General features: G+C 35.3%; 1 protein-coding gene across 3 annotated transcripts in view; it reads right to left on the bottom strand.

Moving 5' to 3' along the window:
- Positions 1–24,158, bottom strand: part of VPS13A (vacuolar protein sorting 13 homolog A) — a 264,231-nt gene that overhangs the window by 76,298 nt on the left and 163,775 nt on the right. For all 3 annotated transcript variants that reach the window (XM_043565725.1, XM_043565727.1, XM_043565726.1), the window contains exons 40-47: positions 23,447–23,539; positions 22,596–22,952; positions 21,171–21,272; positions 19,724–19,882; positions 19,306–19,561; positions 17,810–17,970; positions 6,035–6,138; positions 2,223–2,505 (exon numbers count right to left, since the gene is read on the bottom strand). In XM_043565725.1, the coding sequence (XP_043421660.1) occupies positions 2,223–2,505; positions 6,035–6,138; positions 17,810–17,970; positions 19,306–19,561; positions 19,724–19,882; positions 21,171–21,272; positions 22,596–22,952; positions 23,447–23,539 (1,515 nt within the window). The remainder of the gene's footprint in view (positions 1–2,222; positions 2,506–6,034; positions 6,139–17,809; positions 17,971–19,305; positions 19,562–19,723; positions 19,883–21,170; positions 21,273–22,595; positions 22,953–23,446; positions 23,540–24,158) is intronic.

The raw sequence follows: 24,158 nt of genomic DNA, 5'->3' as shown, positions 1-24,158 counted from the left end.
TACACTGTTGGTGGAAATGCAAACTGGTGCAGCCACTGTGGAAAACAGTGTGGAGGTTCCTCAAAATTTAAAAATAGATCTACCCTATGACCCAGCAATAGCACTGCTAGGAATTTACCTAAGGGATACAGGAGTGCTGATGCGTAGGGGCACTTGTACCCCAATGTTTATAGCAGCCCTTTCAACAACAGCCAAATTATGGAAAGAGCCTAAATGTCCATCAACTGATGAATGGATAAAGAAATTGTGGTTTATATACACAACAGAATACTACGTGGCAATGAGAAAGAATGAAATCTGGCCTTCTGTAGCAACGTGGATAGAACTGGAGAGTGTGATGCTAAGTGAAATAAGTCATACAGAGAAAGACAGATACCATAAGTTTTCACTCTTAGGTGGATCCTGAGAAACTTAACAGAAGACCATGGGGGAGGGGGAAGGAAAAAAAAAAGAAAAGGTTAGAGAGGGAGGGAACCAAAACACAAGAGACTCTTAAAAAGTGAGAACAAACTGAGGGCTGATGGAAAGTGGGAGGGAGGGAGGAGTAGGTGATAGGTATTGAGGAGGGCGCATCTGTTGGGATGAGCACTGGGTGTTGTACGGAAAACAATTTGACAATAAATTTCATATTAAAAAAAAAATGGAAAGATCCCTGTTATAACAAAAGAATCAGATGTAATCTGTTAAAACAAAAAGTACTTAAAAGAAAAAGCATCTTTATAGAGCATAATATTCTTTTTAGAAAACAAACATAAGAGGGGTGCCTGAGTGGCTCAGCTGGTTAAACATCCAACTCCTGCTCAGGTCATGATCTCCCGGTCCATGAGTTCAAGCCCCTCATGGAGTTCTGCGCTGAAAGCTCAGAGCCTAGAGCTTGAGAGATTCTGCGCCTCCCTCCCTCTCTGCCCCTCCCCCACTCACATTAGTGCACACGTACGTGTGTGCATGCACTCTCTCAACAATAAAAACATAAAAAAAAGTTTAAAAACACTAGCATGAGAATAATATAATGTAGGCTGTTGTTTCTATTTGTCTAATATTTTAAGACGAATTCTCACACTTGTTTCAAAAGTTAGTGTCCATCTTTTAAACATAATAAATGAGATACACATGAAAGAAAAAGATTAAATATATATACACAGGCATACCTCAGAGATAATGCAAGTTCAGTTCCAGACCACAACAATAAACCAAATACCACAACAGAGCATGTCAAATAAATTTCTTGGTTTCCCAATGCATATAAAAGTTATGTTTAGGGGCGCCTGGGTGGCGCAGTCGGTTAAGCGTCCGACTTCAGCCAGGTCACGATCTCGCGGTCCGTGAGTTCGAGCCCCGCGTCAGGCTCTGGGCTGATGGCTCAGAGCCTGCAGCCTGTTTCCGATTCTGTGTCTCCCTCTCTCTCTGCCCCTCCCCCGTTCATGCTCTGTCTCTCTCTGTCCCAAAAATAAAATAAACGTTGAAAAAAAAAAAATTAAAAAAAAAAAAAGTTATGTTTACACTATACCGTAGTTTATTAAGTATGCAATAGCATCATGTCTAGAACACCATGTACACACTTTAATGCTTTATTGCTAATAAACATTAGTCATCATTTGAGCTTCCAGCAAGTCATTATCACTGATCATAGATCATAACAATTAATAATGACAAGTCTGAAATGAAGTGAGCAAATATTGTGGGACAAATGGAGCCAAAAGACTTGCTTGACATAGGGTTGCCATGAACCTGAAATTTGTAAAAAAATGGTTTCTCTGAGAAGTGTGATAAAGTGAGGTATGCGTATATTCTAAACCTGAAATGATTATCTTCACCTGAACCACTACTTTCAGATGATGTAATTACAGGGAGTTTTTATTATCTTTTTTTCTGAATTTTCTAGTGTATATATATATATGCATATATATATATATATATACACTATTTTCATAAATGATTTTAATTTTTTAATGTTCACTTTTGAGAGAATGGTATATCACATTTGTGCATGTAACATATTCAATTTAGCAGCCATATTTCTAAGGTAAATCATGGCAAAAACCCTCTTTTTATACAATATGATTGAGGCATTTCTTTTCCATTTGAAGGACAGCTGGACTGCCCATTCACCAGTACTATTAATTCGTATGAGAACATTTAAACATTGTTTTGTTGCTCATAATGTTAAATAACCAAAGCTACAAAATCAAAGACGGGAAGGCATTAAAAAAACTCTAGAATACCTCTATATAATAAGCAATTTTGTAAGGAAGAAGATTTCGGAGGAGGATAGGCGGCCACAAATGCATTATGTATGGTAAGTCCCAACCATCTTCTGAATACACAGAGAGAGATGCCAAATTATCTTTTTCTGGGACAACATTAATAATAAATGGTTTCTTAGCAGCGTTTGTAGATCTACATATCTTCTTTAGAAGAGTGCCTTCATTTTTTATAATTTCTTCAAAGTCAATTCTTTCACACACTTCATAGTCCTCATCTTCTGGCTTCAGAGAAAGAGGTGATCTGTGTAAAGGATTAAACAGTATGCTTTAAAATGCTTTAAAAGAAAACAAATTAAGTGATTACTACTTAGGAACAATAAAATTACATCACTCCCTGCTCTTGTAATAAATTTTTATATTTCCCATTCTTCTTAGAGATAGGTAAGATAGACCAATGAATGGATGTTTTCATAACTTTCTAAAACTAATCAAATTAACTGGCTCTTAAGAGGAGAATATTTTTCAGGGTACCTGGGTGGCTCAGGTGATTAAGAGTCTGACTCTTCATTTTGGCTCAGCTCATGATCTCAGTTTCTTGAGCTTGAGTCCCACATCGGGCTCTGCGCTGACTCTACAGTTAAAATTAAATCACTACCTTTTCAATGTTAATCACATGAAAGCTTTCAAATAGATACGTAATTGTTGAAACACTGGGCATAGTTGCGGAAATGGTTGCAAGAAAATCATATGATTAATCGTTATATTTAAACATCACATTCTGTTTACATTTGAACTATACTTTAGGCTTCATCATTTTTCAAACCTAACCTGCCCAAATATAAACACCTAAATGTTTTTGTACTTCTAAAACCAATCACCTGTAATTTGACACTATCCCTTGCAGATGAGCAACTTGTCCATACTATCTCCAGACCAGATTGTCTGAAACTCCAGTCCTGTAGTTTTAAATATCCAGCATACCCTTCTGTAATGATGTCTGATGATGACTTAAATTTGCTAGATTGAACCCTAAACTGTCCATACCACTTCTCAGTGTGTTCCTTTCAAGGAACTTCTAACTACTAGCACTCTGGACTATAAAATATTAGACTTTTCCATCTTCTTTGACATACACATAAATCTAATGATCTGTCAAGCCCATTATCAGATTTAACCTGTTTTATTTCTACATTCTCTATGACTTTTATTCTCTTTTCTAGTCTTTTAATACTTAAAAATAAAAACTTTAATTTTCTCTAAGTTAAACTAATGCCAATAAAGTCATCTGGATTATCAAAACCTTTATTGGACCTATTATTTACGAGACAGTAAAACTGGAAATAAACAAATGAATAAGTCATTCTTTACTCTTAAGAGATCCCAATCAGGTGGGGGATGTAATGTTAAAAGAAAACTACTGCATTGTGATAGGTACAAAAACCGTATGTACACAGCAGACTGAGGGCATGCGAGTGTGGTTAAGTCTTTCTAGACAGTTGCAGAGCATTTTCCAGAGGTGAAAATTTTGCCAAAATGCTTTGTTCTGAAGAAAAGACTTGAATTGGAGAAACATGCAAGGTTAAAGCAAAGTTTAAGAAATGAATAGGAAGAAAACACCAGAGAAAGATGATCAATGGTGAGAGGTTCTGAATGAGAAAAGCTGATGGGGTGAAAGGTCTTGAAACATTAGGGTACCAGATGTTCTAAGAGAAGAGGGAAGAAAAAGATGACATGAAAGATAAAGATGGGGCGCCTGGGTGGCTCAGTTGGTCAAACGTCTGACTCCTGAACTCGGCTCAGGTCATGATCTCACAATTTGTGACTATGAGCCCTGCATCGCCTCTGCGCTGATGGCACAGAGCCTGCTAGGGATTTCTGTCTCTCCCTCTCAAAATAAATAAACTTAAAAAAAAAAAGATTAAGATAAAATTTATATAAATGAGGGAGCAAGTACCTCAATGTAAACTTAAACAATGTTTCAAATGTTACATTACAACACATATAGGACAATCAACTCCCAACTATTCCTTATAGTCACTTACAAACTCTGTGCTTTCAGGCCTCCTTACTTTTATTCACCCAATTCCTCCCACTTAACACTGCCCTTCCCTGCTAATCTGTAATTATATTTTATCTTTAATGCATGTATGTCGCAGAGGAGTCCATCATTAAGACCTTCTTTGTTTTCTGTAGTTTTCTGCAACTCTTAATTGTTCTGTATCTCTACAACCCACTGTTTGCTTCCTTCTGTATTTACATAATGTATCAATCTCTCAAGGGTAGTAGCAATGCCCAACTCATCGTAGCATTCCACACCAGTGCCTTATACACAGCAAAACACTTGACATTTTTTAAATGAATTAAAGAATCAGTATATTTAAATTCTCCAGGGAGAGGTAGCCATTTGTTAAAGACCTCATAACTTAAATGTAAGTGTACCTTTGTTAAATATAAGACCTCAAAACTTAAATGTAACTGTACATCTCAGAATTAGATTAGACAAATACCTAATGTGAAATACAAGCTGGTTCATCACTAATAATTTTAATTAAGATTAATTTCCATTTGACAAGTTAATATTTTACTCCTGAACCAGAAAGTGTAACAATACTCTAAAACACTTTTTATGGATAGAGTCACAAAATATACAGCAATCATTTATTAAAAATAAAGCAGAATGCCATTACCTTTTCTCATTCAAGGACAAAAGGAGTTGAAACTTTTTACAGAAATTTTTAAACATATCCTACATGCTATCTTTAGTCTCATAACCCACCCAAAATCTTTCCTAGAATAAGGTCAGATACTATGAACAACCATTTTGTTGTTCACTCAACAAGAGAACTCTTGCCCTCAGCAAGTCTGAACTAAGCAATAAAAGGCTCATTAGGGCTGAAGGTGTAAGCAATAAAATACTTTTTAGTAGCAGGTCTACTAACTGAAAATATGTGCCTAAACCTGCTAGATTGCTTTCTAAGCATTAGGGAGTCAATAGTGAACTTGGCATGGATCAGAAGGACTAGAGGAAGAGCGTGTTTTGGCACTGCTTGTAGTTTTGCCTCCACCCTTCCATAACGCAGGTCTGGGTCCAGGGCTAGCATGTGTTCTGAAATGGTACTTAGACAAACCATGATGATTATTCTCAGGAAAGTTCTACTTTCCAAGAGAGTTCAATACCCCTAAAAGAGATTATTTTTTAATTCCTGATTATATAAATATCCTGAATATCTGTCCATTATGATATTAACCCTAAAATTCTAAGACTAATACATCATCAGCATCCTGTAAGAATTTTTACCTATAAAATTTTGTATCAGGTTTAATCTAATTTTTAATATTTAAGATCAATGTACCGCATATCACAATTTATACTATAATTCTACCACTGAACAATACATAGGTAAAAAGATGAAATATTTTATGTTTCTAAAAGGATTTTTTAAAAATTCTATTCTAAAACATTTCAAAGGTAAAAATCTCTTCATAATAGTATATTTAAATCTAGAAGCTACCAATCGTGCTCAATTCATCATTTTGTAAAAATCATGAAAAAATGATATGGTTATGATGGCTATACTGTAAGCGTGTAATAAATGTATTTACTAGTAAAAGCATAAGTAATTTACATGGTATAAATTAAACACATTACATTTTCCTTTAAAAAAATTTATAACACCTTTTAAGCACCCTGAAACTTAAATAAGGTAGACAAATTATTAACAGAACAGATTTGATTAAACTTTGATCACTTAAAGACAGATATCCCTACCAAATCAGAAACTAAAAATTCCATGGCACCTTAGAGCAAATAAAAAAGAAAGAAAAATCACCGGTAAGATGTTAATGGTATGTTGAATTCACTTCCAGGTGAAGCTGTTCCCAATGAAGTGTCCCCTTCATAAACAGAAAGTGGAATTGAAAAATGATTTTTAATCTGAGAAAGAAAAACAAATCATATTTAGCACCATTAATCTCAGAATTTAAAGACATTTAAAAAACATTCCATCAAAATATCCCAATAAAGAAACTAGTGGGAGATATTTATCTTTCTTATAGAAGTTAGAAAAGAAACAAACATGCTATTATTTATCCTAAAAATTACAAGGAAAGTTGCCACAGTTTTATAGAAAAAAATGTGTCAACAATAATACTTTAAAAATCCTCAAAAAAGGTCACAGGCTGGGTAATGTGTACTTTTGTAAATCACTGTTGTATGCTCCTGATTGGATAAGGTACTCTCTGAAGTGTATGGAGACTATCTCATCCAATAAGTAGCATACAACAATGGTATAAAAAGGTAACATCACTGAGATTACTATATGTTATCAGATAAACTTCCAAACACTTATATTTATCCTTGGGATGGATAAAAACAAACTAGTCAGTAAAACCATTTTATTATAATCTTTCTAGATCTCTAGTAAAATTGTCCTATTAAAAAAAAAATAATCATACCCAGGGACACCTGGTGGCTCAGTTGGTTAAGCATCGGACTCCTGATTTTAGCTCAGGTCATAAGCTCATGGTTCACAAGTTTTGTGTTAACAGAGCCTGCTTGGAATTCTCTCTCTCTGCCCCACCGTTCTCTCCCACTCTCTCTCTCTCTCAAAATAAATAATAAATAAACTTAAAAAAAATCATACCAAAACAGAAAACATACTGAGAACTAAGAATTGATAAATGGATAATCTTAACTACACTATGTTTTTTTCTTGGTAAATCATTGGCTCTATTTGAAGCAACAGGGATACCTTCAAATTTCTATAGTGTCTTCAAGAATTTTTAAATTAACGTATAACTATTTAAAAAATTAAAAAAAATCAATAATAGGTAGAGCAGGACAACAGTCATCTTTTAAAACAGTTAACTATAAATAAAAAATGAAAGAGAAGAATTTCTGTTTTCAGCCATGGTGGAATAATAGGGACTATACAAACATTCCCAATGTAAACAACCAAAACACAGGAAAAAGAACCTACATTAAATAATGGTTTTCAGATACTGGGCAGCATATAGCACAGGAAAGAAAAAGAATAAAAAACAAACCACCAAATTATGCAGTAAGACTACCCCAGCTTGCTGCCTGCCTGAAGTTTTTAAGAATATTGTGGGGGCAGAAAGAGAGGTCAAACAGAGCTCTGTCTGCTGAAGTCAAAGAGACAGATATGAGAATCTGGGGAAGCCAATGTGCCTTAAACGCAGAGCACGTTGAGGAGCGAGTAATTGGAGAGGCAAGAGTTGCAGATTTAAGAGTGTCCCTATTGTCAAAATTTCACTTCATTACTGACTGGAACATGCACATGCACATGACTGAAACTACTGAAGGCTCAGTAAAGATCAACCTCCAACCCACCGTCAACGGGAGTTCTCTAAAGCAGCTCAGGCCTCCTCCCACAGCAGATCTGAGCAAACCTTGCTATGACCATGTGCCACAGTTGCACGTTCTCCTGTAGCAGGAGTCCATCCAAAGTGGTGTCACAACCCTGGCAGTGTGCAAGGAGACCCAATAAGGGCCAGCATCACTCCACAGTGACTCCTGTGATGGGAGAGGGGGAATAACCACACACAGCAGTTCAACTATGGCCTGAGCAATGGGCTAGGGGCAGACAATTGATCTGACTGCAGGCCTCACCTACCAATGAAAGCTTCTTGGGGACGGACTACAGTTCTGGCAAATACAGTCTGAACCAACTCAACCTCAAGGCAGCCCCAGACTGGACCACTAACAACACAGGAACTAAACCCTGCCCCCAACAGGCAAAGAGAGCCATCTCAGGCAACTGAATCAAAGGCAAACTCAGCTAAGCCACGATAGCAGGATATGTGCAACACACATAGGACACACATCTGAACTGCCACATTCTGGGGAGCATGGGACATTACAGTGTAGGATGCTACAGAACCTCTTCTTCATAAAGCTATTACTTTCAGGAGCAGGAGATACACTTGACTTTCCTAACACATAGAAACAGACACAAAGAATTAGACAAAATGAGGAGACAGAGGAGTATGTCACAAATGAAAGAACATGAAAATCATGGTAAGAGACATAAAATAAAAATGGAGGTAAGATGCTTGATAGAGAATTTAAAGTAATGGTCATAAATATGCTCACTGGACTTGAGAAAAGTGAGGAGGGTCACAGTCAGACCCTCAAAAAAGTGACAGAAAACATTAAAAAGAAATCATCAGAGATGAGTAACTCAATAACTGAAGTTAAAAATAGTACACTACAAGAAGCAGAAGAATTTATCAGTGATCTGGAGGACAGAGCAAAGGAAAGCAATCAAGCTGAAGAGGAGACAGAAAATAATAAAAAAATGGGAATAAGGGAACTTATTGACATATATGATTATAAAGATCTAAGAGGAAAAGAGGAAAAAGGGGGCAAACATTTATTTGATGAAATTAATACCTGAAAACTGAGGAAGGACAAATCCAGATCCAGATGGTACAGAGAGAGCCCAACATAATCAACACAAGGAGGTCCACACCAAGACACAGTAATTAAAATGGGAAAAACTGTGATAAACAAACAACCTTAAAAGTAGCAAGAGAAAAAGGAAACAGTTACATACAAGGGAAACCGCATAAAGCTATCAGCTGATTTTTCAGCAGAAATTTTGCAGGCCACAGAAGAGTGGTGATATATTTAAAGTGCTGAAAGAATAAACCTGCAACTAAGAATACTCTATCCAGCAAGATTATCATTCAGAATAGAATGAGAGATTAAGAATTTCCCTGATTACTACGTGGCAATGAGAAAGAATGAAATATGGTCCTTTGTAGCAACGTGGACAGAACTGGAGAGTGTTATGATAAGTGAAATAAGCCATACAGAGAAAGACAGATACCATATGTTTTCACTCTTATGTGGATCCTGAGAAACTTAACAGAAACCCATGGGGGAGAGGAAGCGGGGGAGAAAAAAAAGAGGTTAGCCTGGGAGAGAGCCAAAGCATAAGAGACTCTTAAAAACTGAGAACAAACTGAGGGTTGATGGGGGGTGGGAGGGAGGGGAGGGTGGGTGATGGGTATTGAGGAGGGCACCTTTTGGGATGAGCACTGGGTGTTGTATGGAAACCAATTTGACAATAAATTTCATATATTGGGGAAAAAAAAGAATTTTCCTGATTAAAAAAAAAAAGTTAAAACGAATTCATCACCAGTACTCAGACTTACCAGAAATGTTATATGGGACTCCGAGTGGGAAAGAAAGACCATAAGGAAGAGTAAGAGCAGCACAAAAACAGTAAAATTAAGTGATTCGAAAATAATATAAAGTATGACTCACATACTTAAAACGTGGGAGGGGGAGACAAGAGTTAAAGCGCTTTTAAAATGAGTTCAAACTTAAGAGACTATCAACATAATATAGACTGATATATGCATAAGATGTCATAAATAAATTTAGTGGTAACTACAAATCAAAAACTGCTAACGGATATGTAAAACATAAAGAGAAAGGAATCCAAGTATATCACTACAGAGAGAAGAGAAAAAAGGAAAATAGAAGAACTACAAAAACAACCATAAACCCATTAACAAAACTGCATTAAGTACATACCTATTAACTGCTTTGAATGTAACTGGACTAAATGCTGCAGTTAAAAGCCACATGGCAACAGAATGGATAAAACAGCAAGATCCATCCATATGTTACCTACAATAGATGTGTTTCACGCATGAAGACATATACAGAATGAAAATGAAAGGATGGAAAAGCATTTATCATGTAAATGGAAGTGAAAAGAAAACCAGGATAGCAACACTTACACTGGACAAAACAGACTTTAAAACAAAGACTGTAACAAGAGACAAAGAAAGACACTATATAATCACACAGGGGAAAAGCCAACAAGATATAACTGTAAATAGTTATGCACCCAACATGGGAGAACCCAAATACATTAAGCACCTATTAACAAATATAAATTAAGCAATTGATAGTAATACTGTAATAGTTGGGGACCTTAACACCCCACTTACATCAATGGATAGATAATCCAAACAGAAAATCAAAAAGAAAATAGCAGCTGTGAATGACACATTGGAAGAGACAGATCTAACAGATATATTCAGAACATCCCATCATACAACAGCAGAATACACATTCTTTTCAAGTGCACATGAAACGTTCTCCAGAATATATCACACAGTGCCACAAAACAATATCAATGTCAATAAATTCACAAAGACTGAAATCATACCATGCATCTTTTCTGACCACAATGCCATGAAACTAATCAACCACAGGAAAAAATCTGGGAAAAATACAAATACTGGCATAAAAACAGACACTCAGATCAATGGAACAGAATAGAGAACCCAGAAATGGACCTACAAATGTCTGGCCAACTAATCTTTGACAAAGCAGGAAAGAATATCCAATGGAATAAAGACAGTCTCTTCAGCAAGTGGTGCTGGGAAAACTGGACAGCGACATGCTTTCTTACACCATACACAAAAATAAACTCAAAATGGATGAAAGACTAAATGTAAGACAGGAACCCATCAAAATCCTTGAGGATAAAGCAGGCAAAAACCTCTTTGATCTTGGCTGCACCAACTTCTTTCTCAACATGTCTCCAGAGGCAAGGGAAACAAAAGCAAAAATGAACTACTGGGACTTCCAGCACAGTGAAGGAAACAATAAGCAAAACTAAAAGGCAAATGACGGAATGGAAGAAGATAATTTGCAAATGACCTATCAGATAAAAGGTTGGTATCCAAAATCTATAAGGAACTTATCAAACTCAACACCCAAAAAACAAATAATCCAGTGAAGAAATGGCAAAAGACATGAATAGACACTTCTCCAAAGAAGACATCCAGATGGCCAACTGATACATGAAAAAATGCTCAACATCACTCATCATCAGGGAAATACAACTCAAAACCACAATGAGATCCCACCTCACACCTGTCAGAATGGCTAACATTAACAACTCAAGTAACAACAGATGTTGGTGAGGATATGGAGAAAGAGGATCTCTTTTGCACTGCTGGTGGGAATGCAAACTGGGGCAGCCACTCTGGAAAACAGTATGGAGGTTCCTCAAAAACAACAACAACAAAAAAAAAACAAAAAAAAAACCTACCCTACAACCCAGCAATTGCACTACTATTTATCCAAGGGATACAGGTGTGCTGTTTCCAAGGGACACATGCACCCCAATGTTTATAGCAGCACTCTCAACTATAGCCAAAGTATGGAAACAACCCAAACATCCATCGATGGATGAATGGATAAAGAAGATGTGGTATATCTATACAATGGAGTATTACTCGGCAAACAAAAAGAATGAAATCTTGCCATTTGCAACTATGTGGATGGAACTAGAGGGTATTATGCTAAGTGAAATTAGTCAGAGAAAGACAAATATCATATGACTTCACTCATGTGAGGACTTTAAGACACAGAGCAGATGAACACAAGAGAAGGGAAGCAAAAATGATATAAAAACATGGAGGGGGACAAAACATAAGAGACTCTTAAATATGGAGAACAAACAGAGGGTTACTGAAGGGGTTGTGGGAAGGAGGATGGGCTAAATGGGTAGGGCATTAAGGAATCTACTCCCGATATCATTGTTGCACTATATGCTAACTAATTTGGATGTAAATTTAAAACAATAACAAATTTTTAAAAAAGAGAAATACATGAAGGTTAAATAACATGCTACTATAAACAATGAATAGGTCAACCAAGAAATCAAAGAAGAAATAAAAATCAACATGAGGACAAATAATAACAAAAACACAAAGGTCCAAAATCCTTGGGATGCAGCAAAAGCTGTTCTAAGAGGGAAGTTTATAGCAATACAGGCCTATTTCATGAAACAAGACAAATCTCAAAAGAAAATGCAAGCTTATAGCAAAAAAAGCTACAAAAAGAACAAACAAAACCCCAAATGAGTGAAGGAAGGAAATTTAAAAAAAAAAAAAGGAACCAATCAATGAGACCAGGAGCTGGTTCTTTGAAAATCCACAAAATCTGACTGTTAGGCAGACTTACCAAAAAAAAAGAGGACTCAAATGAACAAAATCAGTAATGAAAGAAGAGAAACAACGACCAACACCTCAGAGGTACAAAGGATTATGAAGTACAAAGGATCATGAGAGAATATTATGAAAAATTCTATGCCAACACACTGGACAACTTAGGAGAAATGCATAAATTCCTAGAAACATATAACCTACTAAAACTGAAGCAGGAAGAAACAGAAAATTTGAATAGACCAATTACCACTATTGAAACTGAACCAGGAATTAAAAACACCCTAACAGGGCTCAGTCAGTTAAGCATCTGACTTCAGCCCAGGTCATGATCTCATGGTTTGTGGGTTCAATCCTGTGTCAGGCTCTGTGCTGACAGCTCAGAGCCTGGAGCCTGCTTCAGATTCTGTGTCTCTGTCGCTCTCTGCCCCACCCCCGCTCACATGCTTTTTCTCTCTCTCCTTCTCTCTCTCAACAATAAACATTAAAAAAAAATTTTTTTTATATGCTCCAAACAAGATGGCATCACAGGTCAATTCTACCATTTAAAAGAGTTAATACCAGTTTGTCTCAAACTATTCCAAAAAATAAAAGAGGAAATTAAATTTCCAAATGCATTCTATTACACCAGCATAACACTGAAACCAAAACCAGAAAAAGACACAACAAAAAAGGGAACTGCAGGCCAATATCTCTGATGAACATAGATGCAAAAGTCCTGAACAAAATATTAGCAAACTGAATCCAATAATGCATGGCGAAAAATCATCTACTATGATCAGGTGGGATTCATTCTGGGGACACAAAAGTGGTTCAGTATTCACAAACCAATCAAAGTGGTACATCACATCAATGAGAGAAAGGGTAAAAACGACATGATCATTTCAATATATGCAGAAAAAGTACTTGACAAAGTACAACATCCATTCCTGATAAAAACCCTCAACAAAGTTGGTTAAGAAGGAACATACCTCAACATAATAAAGCCCATACACGGGAAACCCACAGCTAATGTCATTTCAGTGGCAAATAACTGAAAGCTTTTCCCCAGGATCAGGAATAAGACAAGGATGCCCACACTTACTACTTTTATTCAACATAGTACTAGAAGTCATAGCCATTGCAATCAAAGAAGATAAAGCTTTCACCATTTGCAGATGACATGATATTCTATATAAAAAACCGTAAAGACTCCAATGAAAAACTACTAGAATTGATAAATGAATTCAGTAATGTCACAGGATAAAAAAATCAATACACAGACATCTGTTGCATTTCTATTCACGAATAATGAAGTAGCAGAAAGAGAAATTACGAAAACAATTCCATTTATAATTGCACGAAAAATAATAAAATGCCTAGGAATAAACTTATAATCAAGGAGGTAAAAGGCCTGTGTTCTGAAAACTATAAAACACTGAAAGAAGAAATTGAAGATGACAAAAACGAATGGAAAGATATTCCCTACTCATGGACTAGGAGAAAACATATTGTTAAAATGCTGACGCTACCTAAAGCAATCTACAGATATAATGCAATCTGTATCAAAATACCAACAGCACAATGTATAGAACTAGAACAAATAACCTAAAATTGATACGGAATCACAAAAGATCTTGAGTAGCCACAGCACTTTCGAAAAAGAAAAAAACTAGAGCTATCACAATCACAGATTGCAAGATATACCAAAGCTGCAGTAATCCATGACAGTATAGTACTGGTACAAAAACAGACATGTAAGTCTATGGAACAGAAGAGAAAGCCAAGAAATAAACCCACAATTATATGGTCAAAATCTATGACAAAAGAGGCAAGAATGTGCAATGGGGAAAGGACAGTCTCTTCAACAAATGGGTTGGGAAAACTGGCAAGCTACTTGCAAAAGAATGGAAGTGGACAGGGGCTCCTAAGTGGCTCAGTAGGTAGAGCACTGGACTCCTGATTTCAGCTCAGGTCATGATCGTGCAGTTCATGAGATTGAGCCCCATGCTGGGCGTGGAGCCTGCTTGGGATTCTCTCCCTCTCTGTGCCCATCACTGTACTCTCTCTCTCTCTCTCTCTCTCTCACTCACTCACTCAAAATAAACAAACTCAAAAAAAATTAAAAATAAGGTAACCAGACCACTTTCTTACATCATACACAAAACTAAACTCAAAATGGATCAAAGACTTAAATGTGAGACTTGAAACCGTAACAACCCTACAAGAGAGCATAGGCAAAAATTTCTTTGACATTGGCACTAGCAACATTTTTCTAGACTCCTGAGGCAAGGGAAACAAAAGCAAAACTAAAGTAGTGAGACTACAGCAAAATAAAAAGTTTCTGCACAGCAAAGGAATCAGCCAACAAAACTAAAAGACAACCTAGTGAAGGGGAGAAGGTATTTGCAAACGACATAGCCAGTAATGGGTTAGTATCTAAAGTATATAAAGAACTTATACATCTTCAGAACAGAAATAAGCAAATAATCTAATTATAAAGTAGGCTGATGTTATTCCAAAGAAAACATACGATGGCCAATAGACACATGAAAAGATGCCCAACATCACTAATCATCAGGGAAATGAAAATCAAAGCCACAATGAGATATTGCCTGACACCTGTGAGAATGGCTAAACTCAGAAACACAAGAAACAGTAAGTGTTGGCAAGAACGTAGAGAAGAAACCCTTGTGCACTGTTAATGGAAACACAAACTGATGCAGCCTCTGTGGAGAACAGTATGAAGGTTTATCAAAAAATTAAAAATAGAATTACCACATTATCTGGTAATTCCACTACTATTTACCCAAAGAATATAGAAATACAAATTTGAAAAGATATATGCACCCCTATGTTTACTGTAGCATCATACAAGCGCCAAATTATGGTAGCAACTCACGTGTCCACCAATAGACGAATGGACAAAGAAGATGTGGTATATATAAACAATGTGACATTACTCGTCCATAAAAAATAAGGAAATCTTGTCATTTGCAACAACATTTATGGAGCTGCAGAATCTAAATGTTAAGTGAAATAAGTCAGATAAAGACAAATACCATATGATTTCACTCTTATGTGGAATTTAGGAAACAAAACAAAGAAAAAAAGAGAGACTCAAGTACAGGGAACAAACTGGTGGTTACCAGTGGTGAGGTGGGTGGGGGGATGGGTGAAATATATGTAAGATATTAGGAGTACACATATCATGATGAACACTAATATATAGAACTGTTGAATCACTATACTGAATCTAACCAATTGTAATTTAATACAATAATTAAAAAAATTCAATTCAACATATTAAATATGTTTTAAAACACCTTTCACAGTAGGGGCCCCTGGGTGGCTCAGTTGGTGAAACATCCCACTTCAGCTCAGGGCGTGATCTCACAGTTCATGGGTTTGACCCCTGCATTAGGCTCTGAGCTATCAGCCTGGAGCCTGCTTTGGATTCTCTGTCTCCCTCTTTCTGCACCCCACCCCCACTTGCTTGCTCGCTCACGCATGCGTGCTCTCTCTCTCTCTCTCAAAAACAGACATAAAAAAAAAAAAACCCTTTTAATAAACACAGAAAATCATTGGACAAAATCCAACATCCAGTTCTGACCAAAACTCAGTAAACTAGAAACATAAGGGAGCATTTTCAACCTAAGAAAGGTCATCTACAAGAAAGCGACTCAAAACTTAATGGTGAAAGAATGAATACTGCTAAGATTGAGAACCAGGCAAAAATATCTGCTTTCAGAACATCTATTCATACTGTACTGGAGGTTCTAGCCAATGCAACAGGGAAGTAAAGGTAAAATAAAATAATACATATCCAGATTGGAAAGCAAAAAGGAAAAATCTTTATCTGCGGATATCAAAACTATATCTACAAAGAAGCTACTACAACAAGTGCATCTAGTGACATTACACAATATAGGTTAATATAAAAATTAGTGGTACTATCATGTGCTCGCTTCGGCAGCACATATACTAAAAATTAGTGGTACTATCAGCAATAAAAATCAGAAATATGTAAAAATACCAACTTAATCATAACTTTTCAATCAACATTGAAAACCTAAGTCTAAGATTTAAATGGAAATAGAATGGACTCAGAATAGCCAAAACAACTTTGAAAACGAACTAAGTAGGACAACTTGTACTACCTGATTTCAAGACTCAGGATAAAAAGGTAATGAAGACAATGTAATTGTGGCATAAAGATCAACAAATAGATCAATGAGATAGATGTTAGAGTTCTGAAATAAACCCCCAAAGTTATTGATGAGGGACCATAAGGCAAGCTGATGGCCAAGCACAAGCTAGCAGAGCTCCTCCCCCTCCCCCAGTGAGATATGTGTGATATTCCTCTGGCACTCCTGGCTGCCCAAGAACAAAGCAAAGAACAGAAAACACATGGTTAAACTTACAGAGTCTCCATCAGCTTACAAATATCTTAGCATAATTCCAAGAAAAGGGCAATCTTATCAATAGCCTAATGCCCAAGAACTCCCTACCGTCTTAATATTAATGTTTTGCTAAAGGGAAAAACAACCTTAGCAAAACAGCTAGGCCTCTAGCAACCTGTGAGTCTTTGGCATATGGAAAATCCTTTAAGAAACTTCCTCTTGACTCTAATTCCCCCAGGCCCATAGTATATAACCAGTTACTCTTCACAACCCCAGCACAGCTCTTTCTGCCCATGGGTCCTGTCCCCATGCTTTAATAAAATCACCTTTTGGCACCAAAGATGTCTTTAAGAATGCTTTCTGGGCCATTAGTTCTGAACCCCATGATCGCCCCACTTCATCGATATGATCAATTTTTTTTTTTTTTTTTTTTTTTTTTGCACAAAAGCACCAAGGCATTTAATGGAAAAAGGATAGTCTTGGTTGGAACAACTAAATAGCCACATGGCAAAACATAAACTTCAACCCTTACACCATATACAAAGATTCATTCAAAATGGTATTTGGAACATCCATTCAAAAGATTACTAATCAACAACAACATGTAACTGCATATAACATTAATACACAAAAGCTGATACATGCAAAATTATGCTGAGTGAAAGAAGTCCTATTCCTTTTTGTACTCTGTTTACATGAGCTTCTCTATGTGCAATACACAATGGGAACTTATCAGTGGATGCGTAAGAATGGAGAAGTAGGGAGAGAGGAAACTTTTTGGGGTGATAAATATGCTCATTGTGATGACGGTTTCACAGATGTATTTTGTGCCCAAATTCATCAACTTTAAATATGTGCAGTTTATTGTACATCAGTTTAACCTCAATAAAGATGTAAAAATTTTCCCTCACCATATTTTCTAATTAAAATCAAAGGACGTACACATACTACTACCAAGTCCGAAACAAAATATTGATGAGGCATTTAAAAGTAACAGTCCAAAAAGATTTTACAAAGAGTCCTAAAAAAAAGTTATGAGAAGTATTGAACAAAATCCTACCACTGTTCATACTAGAGTAGTACAATTACTGGCAATGATTCTTTTTTATATTAGTTATGGTTTTATTGCAGTTTATATTCTTTTGGTATTAATTAGCTTTAGTTTTTTTATTAGCACACAAATGTGCATAATATGACCCCACAAAAAAATGGATCATTTCGTACCTGCACTGGAGAACGAATTGTTACCTTCTTACTTCCTTCCACTCCATCGACTTGACAAACAATAGACCTTTCAACCCCAGACTCTCTGTGTCTTACGGTGTATAGTCGTCGTCCCACTTTTGTTAAGGGAATCTTATCAGCAGTAGAGTGGTTAGTGGGTGCTAAATGGAATATGTATGTTTGTAAGTTTTTATTATAAATCATCATATATTAATTTTAAGTAAGTGCTAAATACCAGATAGATCATTTTTTAATATCATGAATAATAATCACTGAAGTTTATATATAATAAGACTATAAAAAAAGAGAGATTTCTTTGTATAATCTACAATCAAGGGGTATTTTAAGAAGCCATGATACATTCCCAAAGCATTCATCTAAAACCTTCAAAGTATTTTACCAAAAAAAATTTTTTTTAATTGAAAAAAATTTTTCACTCAGTAGTTTAACCTAAGACAATAACATAAATGTTTTCAAACTAACTAACGAGACAAGTCATAAAATACAAGTGTACTGAATTGTGGTTTGTTGTCATCATAACCAGGGCCTAATACCTTTAGGCAGTCACTGGCGATTACCAAAAGTAGCTGTAAATTTTCAGTTTTTCATCATTCCAATAACATGTGATACTTTATGGTGTCTAGGACTTGATTAAACAAAATTTTATACATACATACATTTTATTGGAGTATGACTTATATACCCCTCCAATTCTGTAAAAATGTTAGTTCAAAAACAAATGAGGTAAAAGCTAGAAGAACAATTAATTCACTGACAATGCTGGGTCTACAACTGAAACCTAGCCACCGTTAAGCATCATTTTCTGACTAAAAGCACTAGCCGTTAGTCTTAGTGCCCCTCCCCCACATCTTAATTAATACTCTCCCTCCTCCATAATGATTTAAATGTCAGAGTCTCATAAAGGGGTGTGGGTGAGGCTTTGGGACTAATTAACTTTACAATGAATAAATATTATGACAATTAAATTTTTTTTTAACTTTCATTTCTCATGAAAATGAGAATCAGAAAGGACAAAAAGAAAAACCTTCAACCTCAACAGGCAGAATATATAAACCATTTACAAACTCCAAAACCATTCCAGTGTGCCATTGTGAATTCAAACTCTATTTCTAATTCATTCAGCTGTAAAACTAGTGGAGTATTACTGAATTATACTAAATGTGGTTAAAGCAACAAATACCAACACCTACAGTCTGAAAAGCTGGGTTAAGGAACAGATCAAATCTTTTTCCTCCCCAGCATAGAAAAAGTGCTGAATTACCATGCCCTGGAAAATGCAGTGGACAAAGGAAGTCACAATTCACAATACAAATATATAGTGACAGTAAGCAACCAAAGTCCTGCAAAAGAAAAGGCAAAATTCCCAACCTATTTGGAAGATTAAAAAACCTGTAAAAACCACAAATATGTAAAATAGGAAATAAAAATGCAACTTAAAATAAATTAAAGACCCAGGAAGATAATTTATAACTTACTAAGAAGAATAAAGAAGAGTTTACTGCTTAGGCTGGTCATTGCATTGAAATGATCATTGTCTTTAGTTCCCACATAATCCATACTTAAACTCTCTTCATTTTTCAATACATAGGATCTTGCCAATGGAACATTGAGTACACTAAAAGAATCACTTGGTGAAACAGAGACCGGAAGTCCAAGAGAATTTAAAATCATAAATGGCGCTAGATCCCGTATGATGACAGCTGAAGCTCCAGTGGCGGCTTCTGTAAATGCCTATCAAGAAGAATTATCGTAAATAAAATGACATAAAATGACTAACAGAACACTAATGACCATAAGACAACTAAGTTAACAAGAAACTTCTTATTCAATTAACAAAAAGGGTTAGCTCAGACGACTACACCAACACTTAAGGTTTCAAATTTCTTTCCTTACCTTGGCTAAATTATTTAACATTACAAGGCCGCATTTGGATAACGTAATATTTAGTTGGTCTTTTGAATGGAAACTGATAACAGTTTTATATTCTGGCACTTTGTAATTTTCTTCTTCGGTATCTGACTCAACAATAGCCATTTTTGCTTTCTTTTTCATCTAAAATGATACATAAATTATAGAAATATAAGGAAATTTGTTCCTAGGAACACACATTACTCATTTTGCAAAGAAAAAAAAAAAAACAAAACTAGACAAGTCCCAGTAATAACATTAGAGACAGCAAGTTTTTTCAATTCCATTCCCTTACTGGAATTACTTGGATATCAGCCAACTAAGGTCTTACAGGACAGGGGCAATATTAGAGGAAAAATAGTTCTCATCCTCAGTGATAGTAAAATGGCAAGCACAATTCAAAAGGAAAAATACACACTAAAATTACTAAATGCGTGTGGCATCTGAATCAAAAGTAAAAGCACACACTTCGTAGCGCATGGGCACTCAGAGCAAGAGAAGTCATTTCGTTTACTGGTTATGGAATAAAGAATAGAAACCCAGGGATTTAGAAAGTCCCAACAACATTGCAGAATAGTGTCCTACAGCTCCTAAAAATCAATACCATCTACGAATTTTTAGGATTCACAGATCCACTGCCCACGTATCTTCTGATCTAAAAACCACCAAAGAAGTTCCTTTATCCAGTCCTTTATCTGAAAGATGTACAAAATAAGTGCAGTAATCTAATACAAAAAGTTGGACATGCTAAGCTAGTCACCTTTGTTGTTACATTAACTGGCTTTCAATCATTGAAAATCTGTCTGCAGGTGACAGAATCATTACTCAGAGGGAAGCCATACTAGAAATTATTCAGTCTCCTGTTTTGAAGCACAATTTCATCTAAAGGCCCTGATTCTTATGATTACATAAATGTATTGTAATATATCTGAAACAAATAATAGAATACTTTTTTCTATATATATGCACCCTTCGAAGGACAAAGGAAACACAGGGTAGACAACAACGTACAAGAAGATGCTAGAGGCATTGGACGTGGCAGTTCTGAGCTGGAAACGTGCAGCCAGAAATGCATCCCACCTCTTTCACTGAAGATACTACTTTAGGGAAGTCTCTTAAGCTCTCTAGTCTCAGTTCCTTCACATGTTAAAAAGGAGTTAAAAACTCTAACTTCAGAGGGGTGCTATAAGGGGTCAAGCAAAAGTACACTGTTTAGAACAGTGTCTAGAACACAATAAAAGTTACATAATTATTTGTATTAACATAGGAGGCACTGGCCTTGGGGATGAAAATTATATTCACAGGTCCAACAGGGAAGCATGCGTCAAGGTTCATAATGAGAAAACTTGAACTTTGTTACTAAAATTCAAGTGTTTTGTGTGGTGTGGACATTCTCAATTTTGGAAAGAAAAATTTCAAACTTCCAATGTACCTTGATTCCAAGATTCCATGGTCTAAAATCCTCAGTCTGATCAATTTCTAAAGGTTCAAGCAAAGGCTCCCATACACCAAACATTTCATTGTAATAATGGACCTATAGAGAAAATCAAATTTTGAATAAGGCATTCTTATACTTTTGAAGGTGATCTTCCCTGTTTCCCACAACGATTTCTTTTGGCTATGTTATTTCTTTTTATGAAAACTGTTCCACATGCCATTTCTTGGTTTCCTGCACACACTCCCTCAGCACTTTCCTCACCTGGCTAACTTCAGAGTCTAGTCTTCACAATTTAATCCGCATAAAACTCTCTTTTAAGCATCTCTCCTTGACTTCCAGACTGGGCCAACGAGCAAAAACTGTGTCCATTTACCATGTATTAGTGACATTTTTAAACAGACCTGCCTACCTCCACTGATTTTTTTGAAATCTCTTGATGAATAACCTACAATTCAGTAAGTGTTTATTTGAATTTTCAGAACTTCCTGGACATCCTAGATCATATGTTCTCTGCAAAATATACAGAATCTAGCCAGAATTTCAGAATCTGACATCTAGTCAGTCAGTTCTACCTTTATTAGTGTATATTTCTGTATGAACACACAAATAATAAATCAGCTTATAAACCTTCATGTTTATTGATATAAGCTAGAATATCCAATTAGTTTCTACTAGATATAAACTCATAATTAAAACCAAAATATCTTTGGGGATAATTCTCAGTAGATAAATTGTGAAGCAAAATATATGTTGTTTCAAAACAAGCATTTCCTTTATAATTAAAGTACTCTCACAAAAATTTCAAAGTCACTAAAGATAATGCATTCTATAGAAGTATAAGGTATATTCTTCTAATTCCTATTACTTTAACTTTATTATATTTTGTTTTTAAGAGATAGACAAAGTGTGCAATTGGTGGGAGGGAAGGGGAGGGAAAGGGAGGGAGAATCTTAAGTAGGCTTTACACTCAGCATGGAATCCAGGGTTCAATCTCATGACCCTGGGATCAGGACATGAGTCAAATTCAAGAGTCCGATGCTCAACCATCAACCACCCGGCACCCCACTATTACTCTTTTAGAAGAGATTCAGAAATAATCTATTATCCTTTTAAAGGATAAAAGATATTCCATTCTTAAAAATAAGAATTTTGACTCTATTCAACATTACTAATGTATCACCTTTAAACTGATAAAATTCAACTGAAATATCCAAGTTAACTTTATATTTCAATAAAAGTAATATATGCATAAGAGCAACTATATCAAGGTCATAAATTTGTGTACTTTCTTCCAAAAGTATTGTGAGCCAACATCATCTTTACAATAAGCCTAATGAAAATATTTACATAATACTTCACAAATATTCCACATGCAGAACTATTTGTTATAGAATCTAGAAAAATACTACATATGCTTACTTCTAATTCAAGCTGACAGTATAGATTTATCAAGGAACTCCAGTTTTTGCCTTCCCCCGAAAAACGTGACTTTGCTAACAGCATAGGCACTGTTCTGTGACCAACTCCAGCCTCAAGAACTATAAAAATAGAATCAATGTTCACTCTTATGATCTCTCCTCTGAGAATCAATTCAGTTGTGGGAGCTTTGTTTTCAACTTCATTTGGTTCTTCAAGAAACCACATTTTTAAACTCTTAGTATCCTTCTTTTCCCATAAATGTGCTGTAGAAGAAGCAGTATCCTCAGGGATGGTTTCCTTAGATGTATAAAGTGCTGACGTTATGGTAATCACAGTATTTATGATAACTGGTGAAACCTAAGGGGAAAAATTAAAAGTAATGAAAAATCTACACATAACACTTTCAAAATTAGGTATTTAAAAAAATATTAGATAGACTCGAAGGATCATGAAGAATATTAAACTAACATCACTACCCAGAGAGTAGATATAATTTATTGCCTACAAAAATTTTATAATGATTTCAATTTTTAAAATACTTACATGAATCTTATAGATATTAATATTAAACTGATCAAGTGGAAGTTCAACTATATATACTATAGGAATGTTAGATGTTATCCACAGAAGGAGTCAAACACCAATAATAAAATATACAGCATTCGTTATAAAATGTGTATTAAGTAATACATCACAAATAATGTGTCACATAAAAATATTTTCAGAAACACAGCTGCATTTTTGATTATTTAACAATTAAAAGGCAATATAATAATTGCTTACTTCTAGGTTTTACTAATTTTTTAAAGGGTGCATTAAAGATATGAACAACTGACTGCATTTTAACTTACCTTCAGTGTCAAGGATTTTACTGATATATCAATCACTTGTGGATTTGCACTTATTTGAGTAGCTTGATAGAATAAGTCACAGGGCTGCAAAACCTATGAGAGAGAATTCAATCCCACCAAATTAACACTGTTCTAAAACACTGTTCTAAATAAAACACTGTTTATTTATAGATATTTCTAGTAATAGCTAAGTTAAATAAGTTAGTCAAAGTAACTTTTAAAAACGTGACCCAATAACACAATTATCTTTTATACCTATCATTTATATTAGAAATTATTAACAATAGCAACAATATTAATTAAACATAGTAAGTCAAAAGATACATTAAATATATGAAAGCCCCATAAAACCTGATTTTATATACTTTATTTTACTTACTACAATAAAATTTTTTCATGGTATTTTTTCATTATAAAATTGAAACAAAATTATATAGGAGAACTACCAAAGATGAAGAAATTATAAGTACATTAGATTTACTAAATAAGTCTTAATGTAATTATAAATTAATTGAGCTTCCTTTAGGTGTGGTAGCAGAATTCTGCCCTCTAGCCCCCAAAGACTCAGGCTCCTCTCAAATGCATAATATATTCATTTACCTCCTAAGGTTTCTAATAGCCTCATCCCAGAAGTCTAAAATCTCATCATCTGTATCTTTTATCTTATCACACATGAATCTTCTCTGTATCTCTCACTGATTCAAAAATCCCC

This window comes from Prionailurus bengalensis, chromosome D4 (assembly GCF_016509475.1).
Source record: "Prionailurus bengalensis isolate Pbe53 chromosome D4, Fcat_Pben_1.1_paternal_pri, whole genome shotgun sequence".
Lineage (NCBI taxonomy): Eukaryota > Metazoa > Chordata > Mammalia > Carnivora > Felidae > Prionailurus > Prionailurus bengalensis.
The sequence above is the reverse complement of the archived record's forward strand: the minus strand, read 5'-3'. Positions and strand labels throughout refer to the sequence as shown.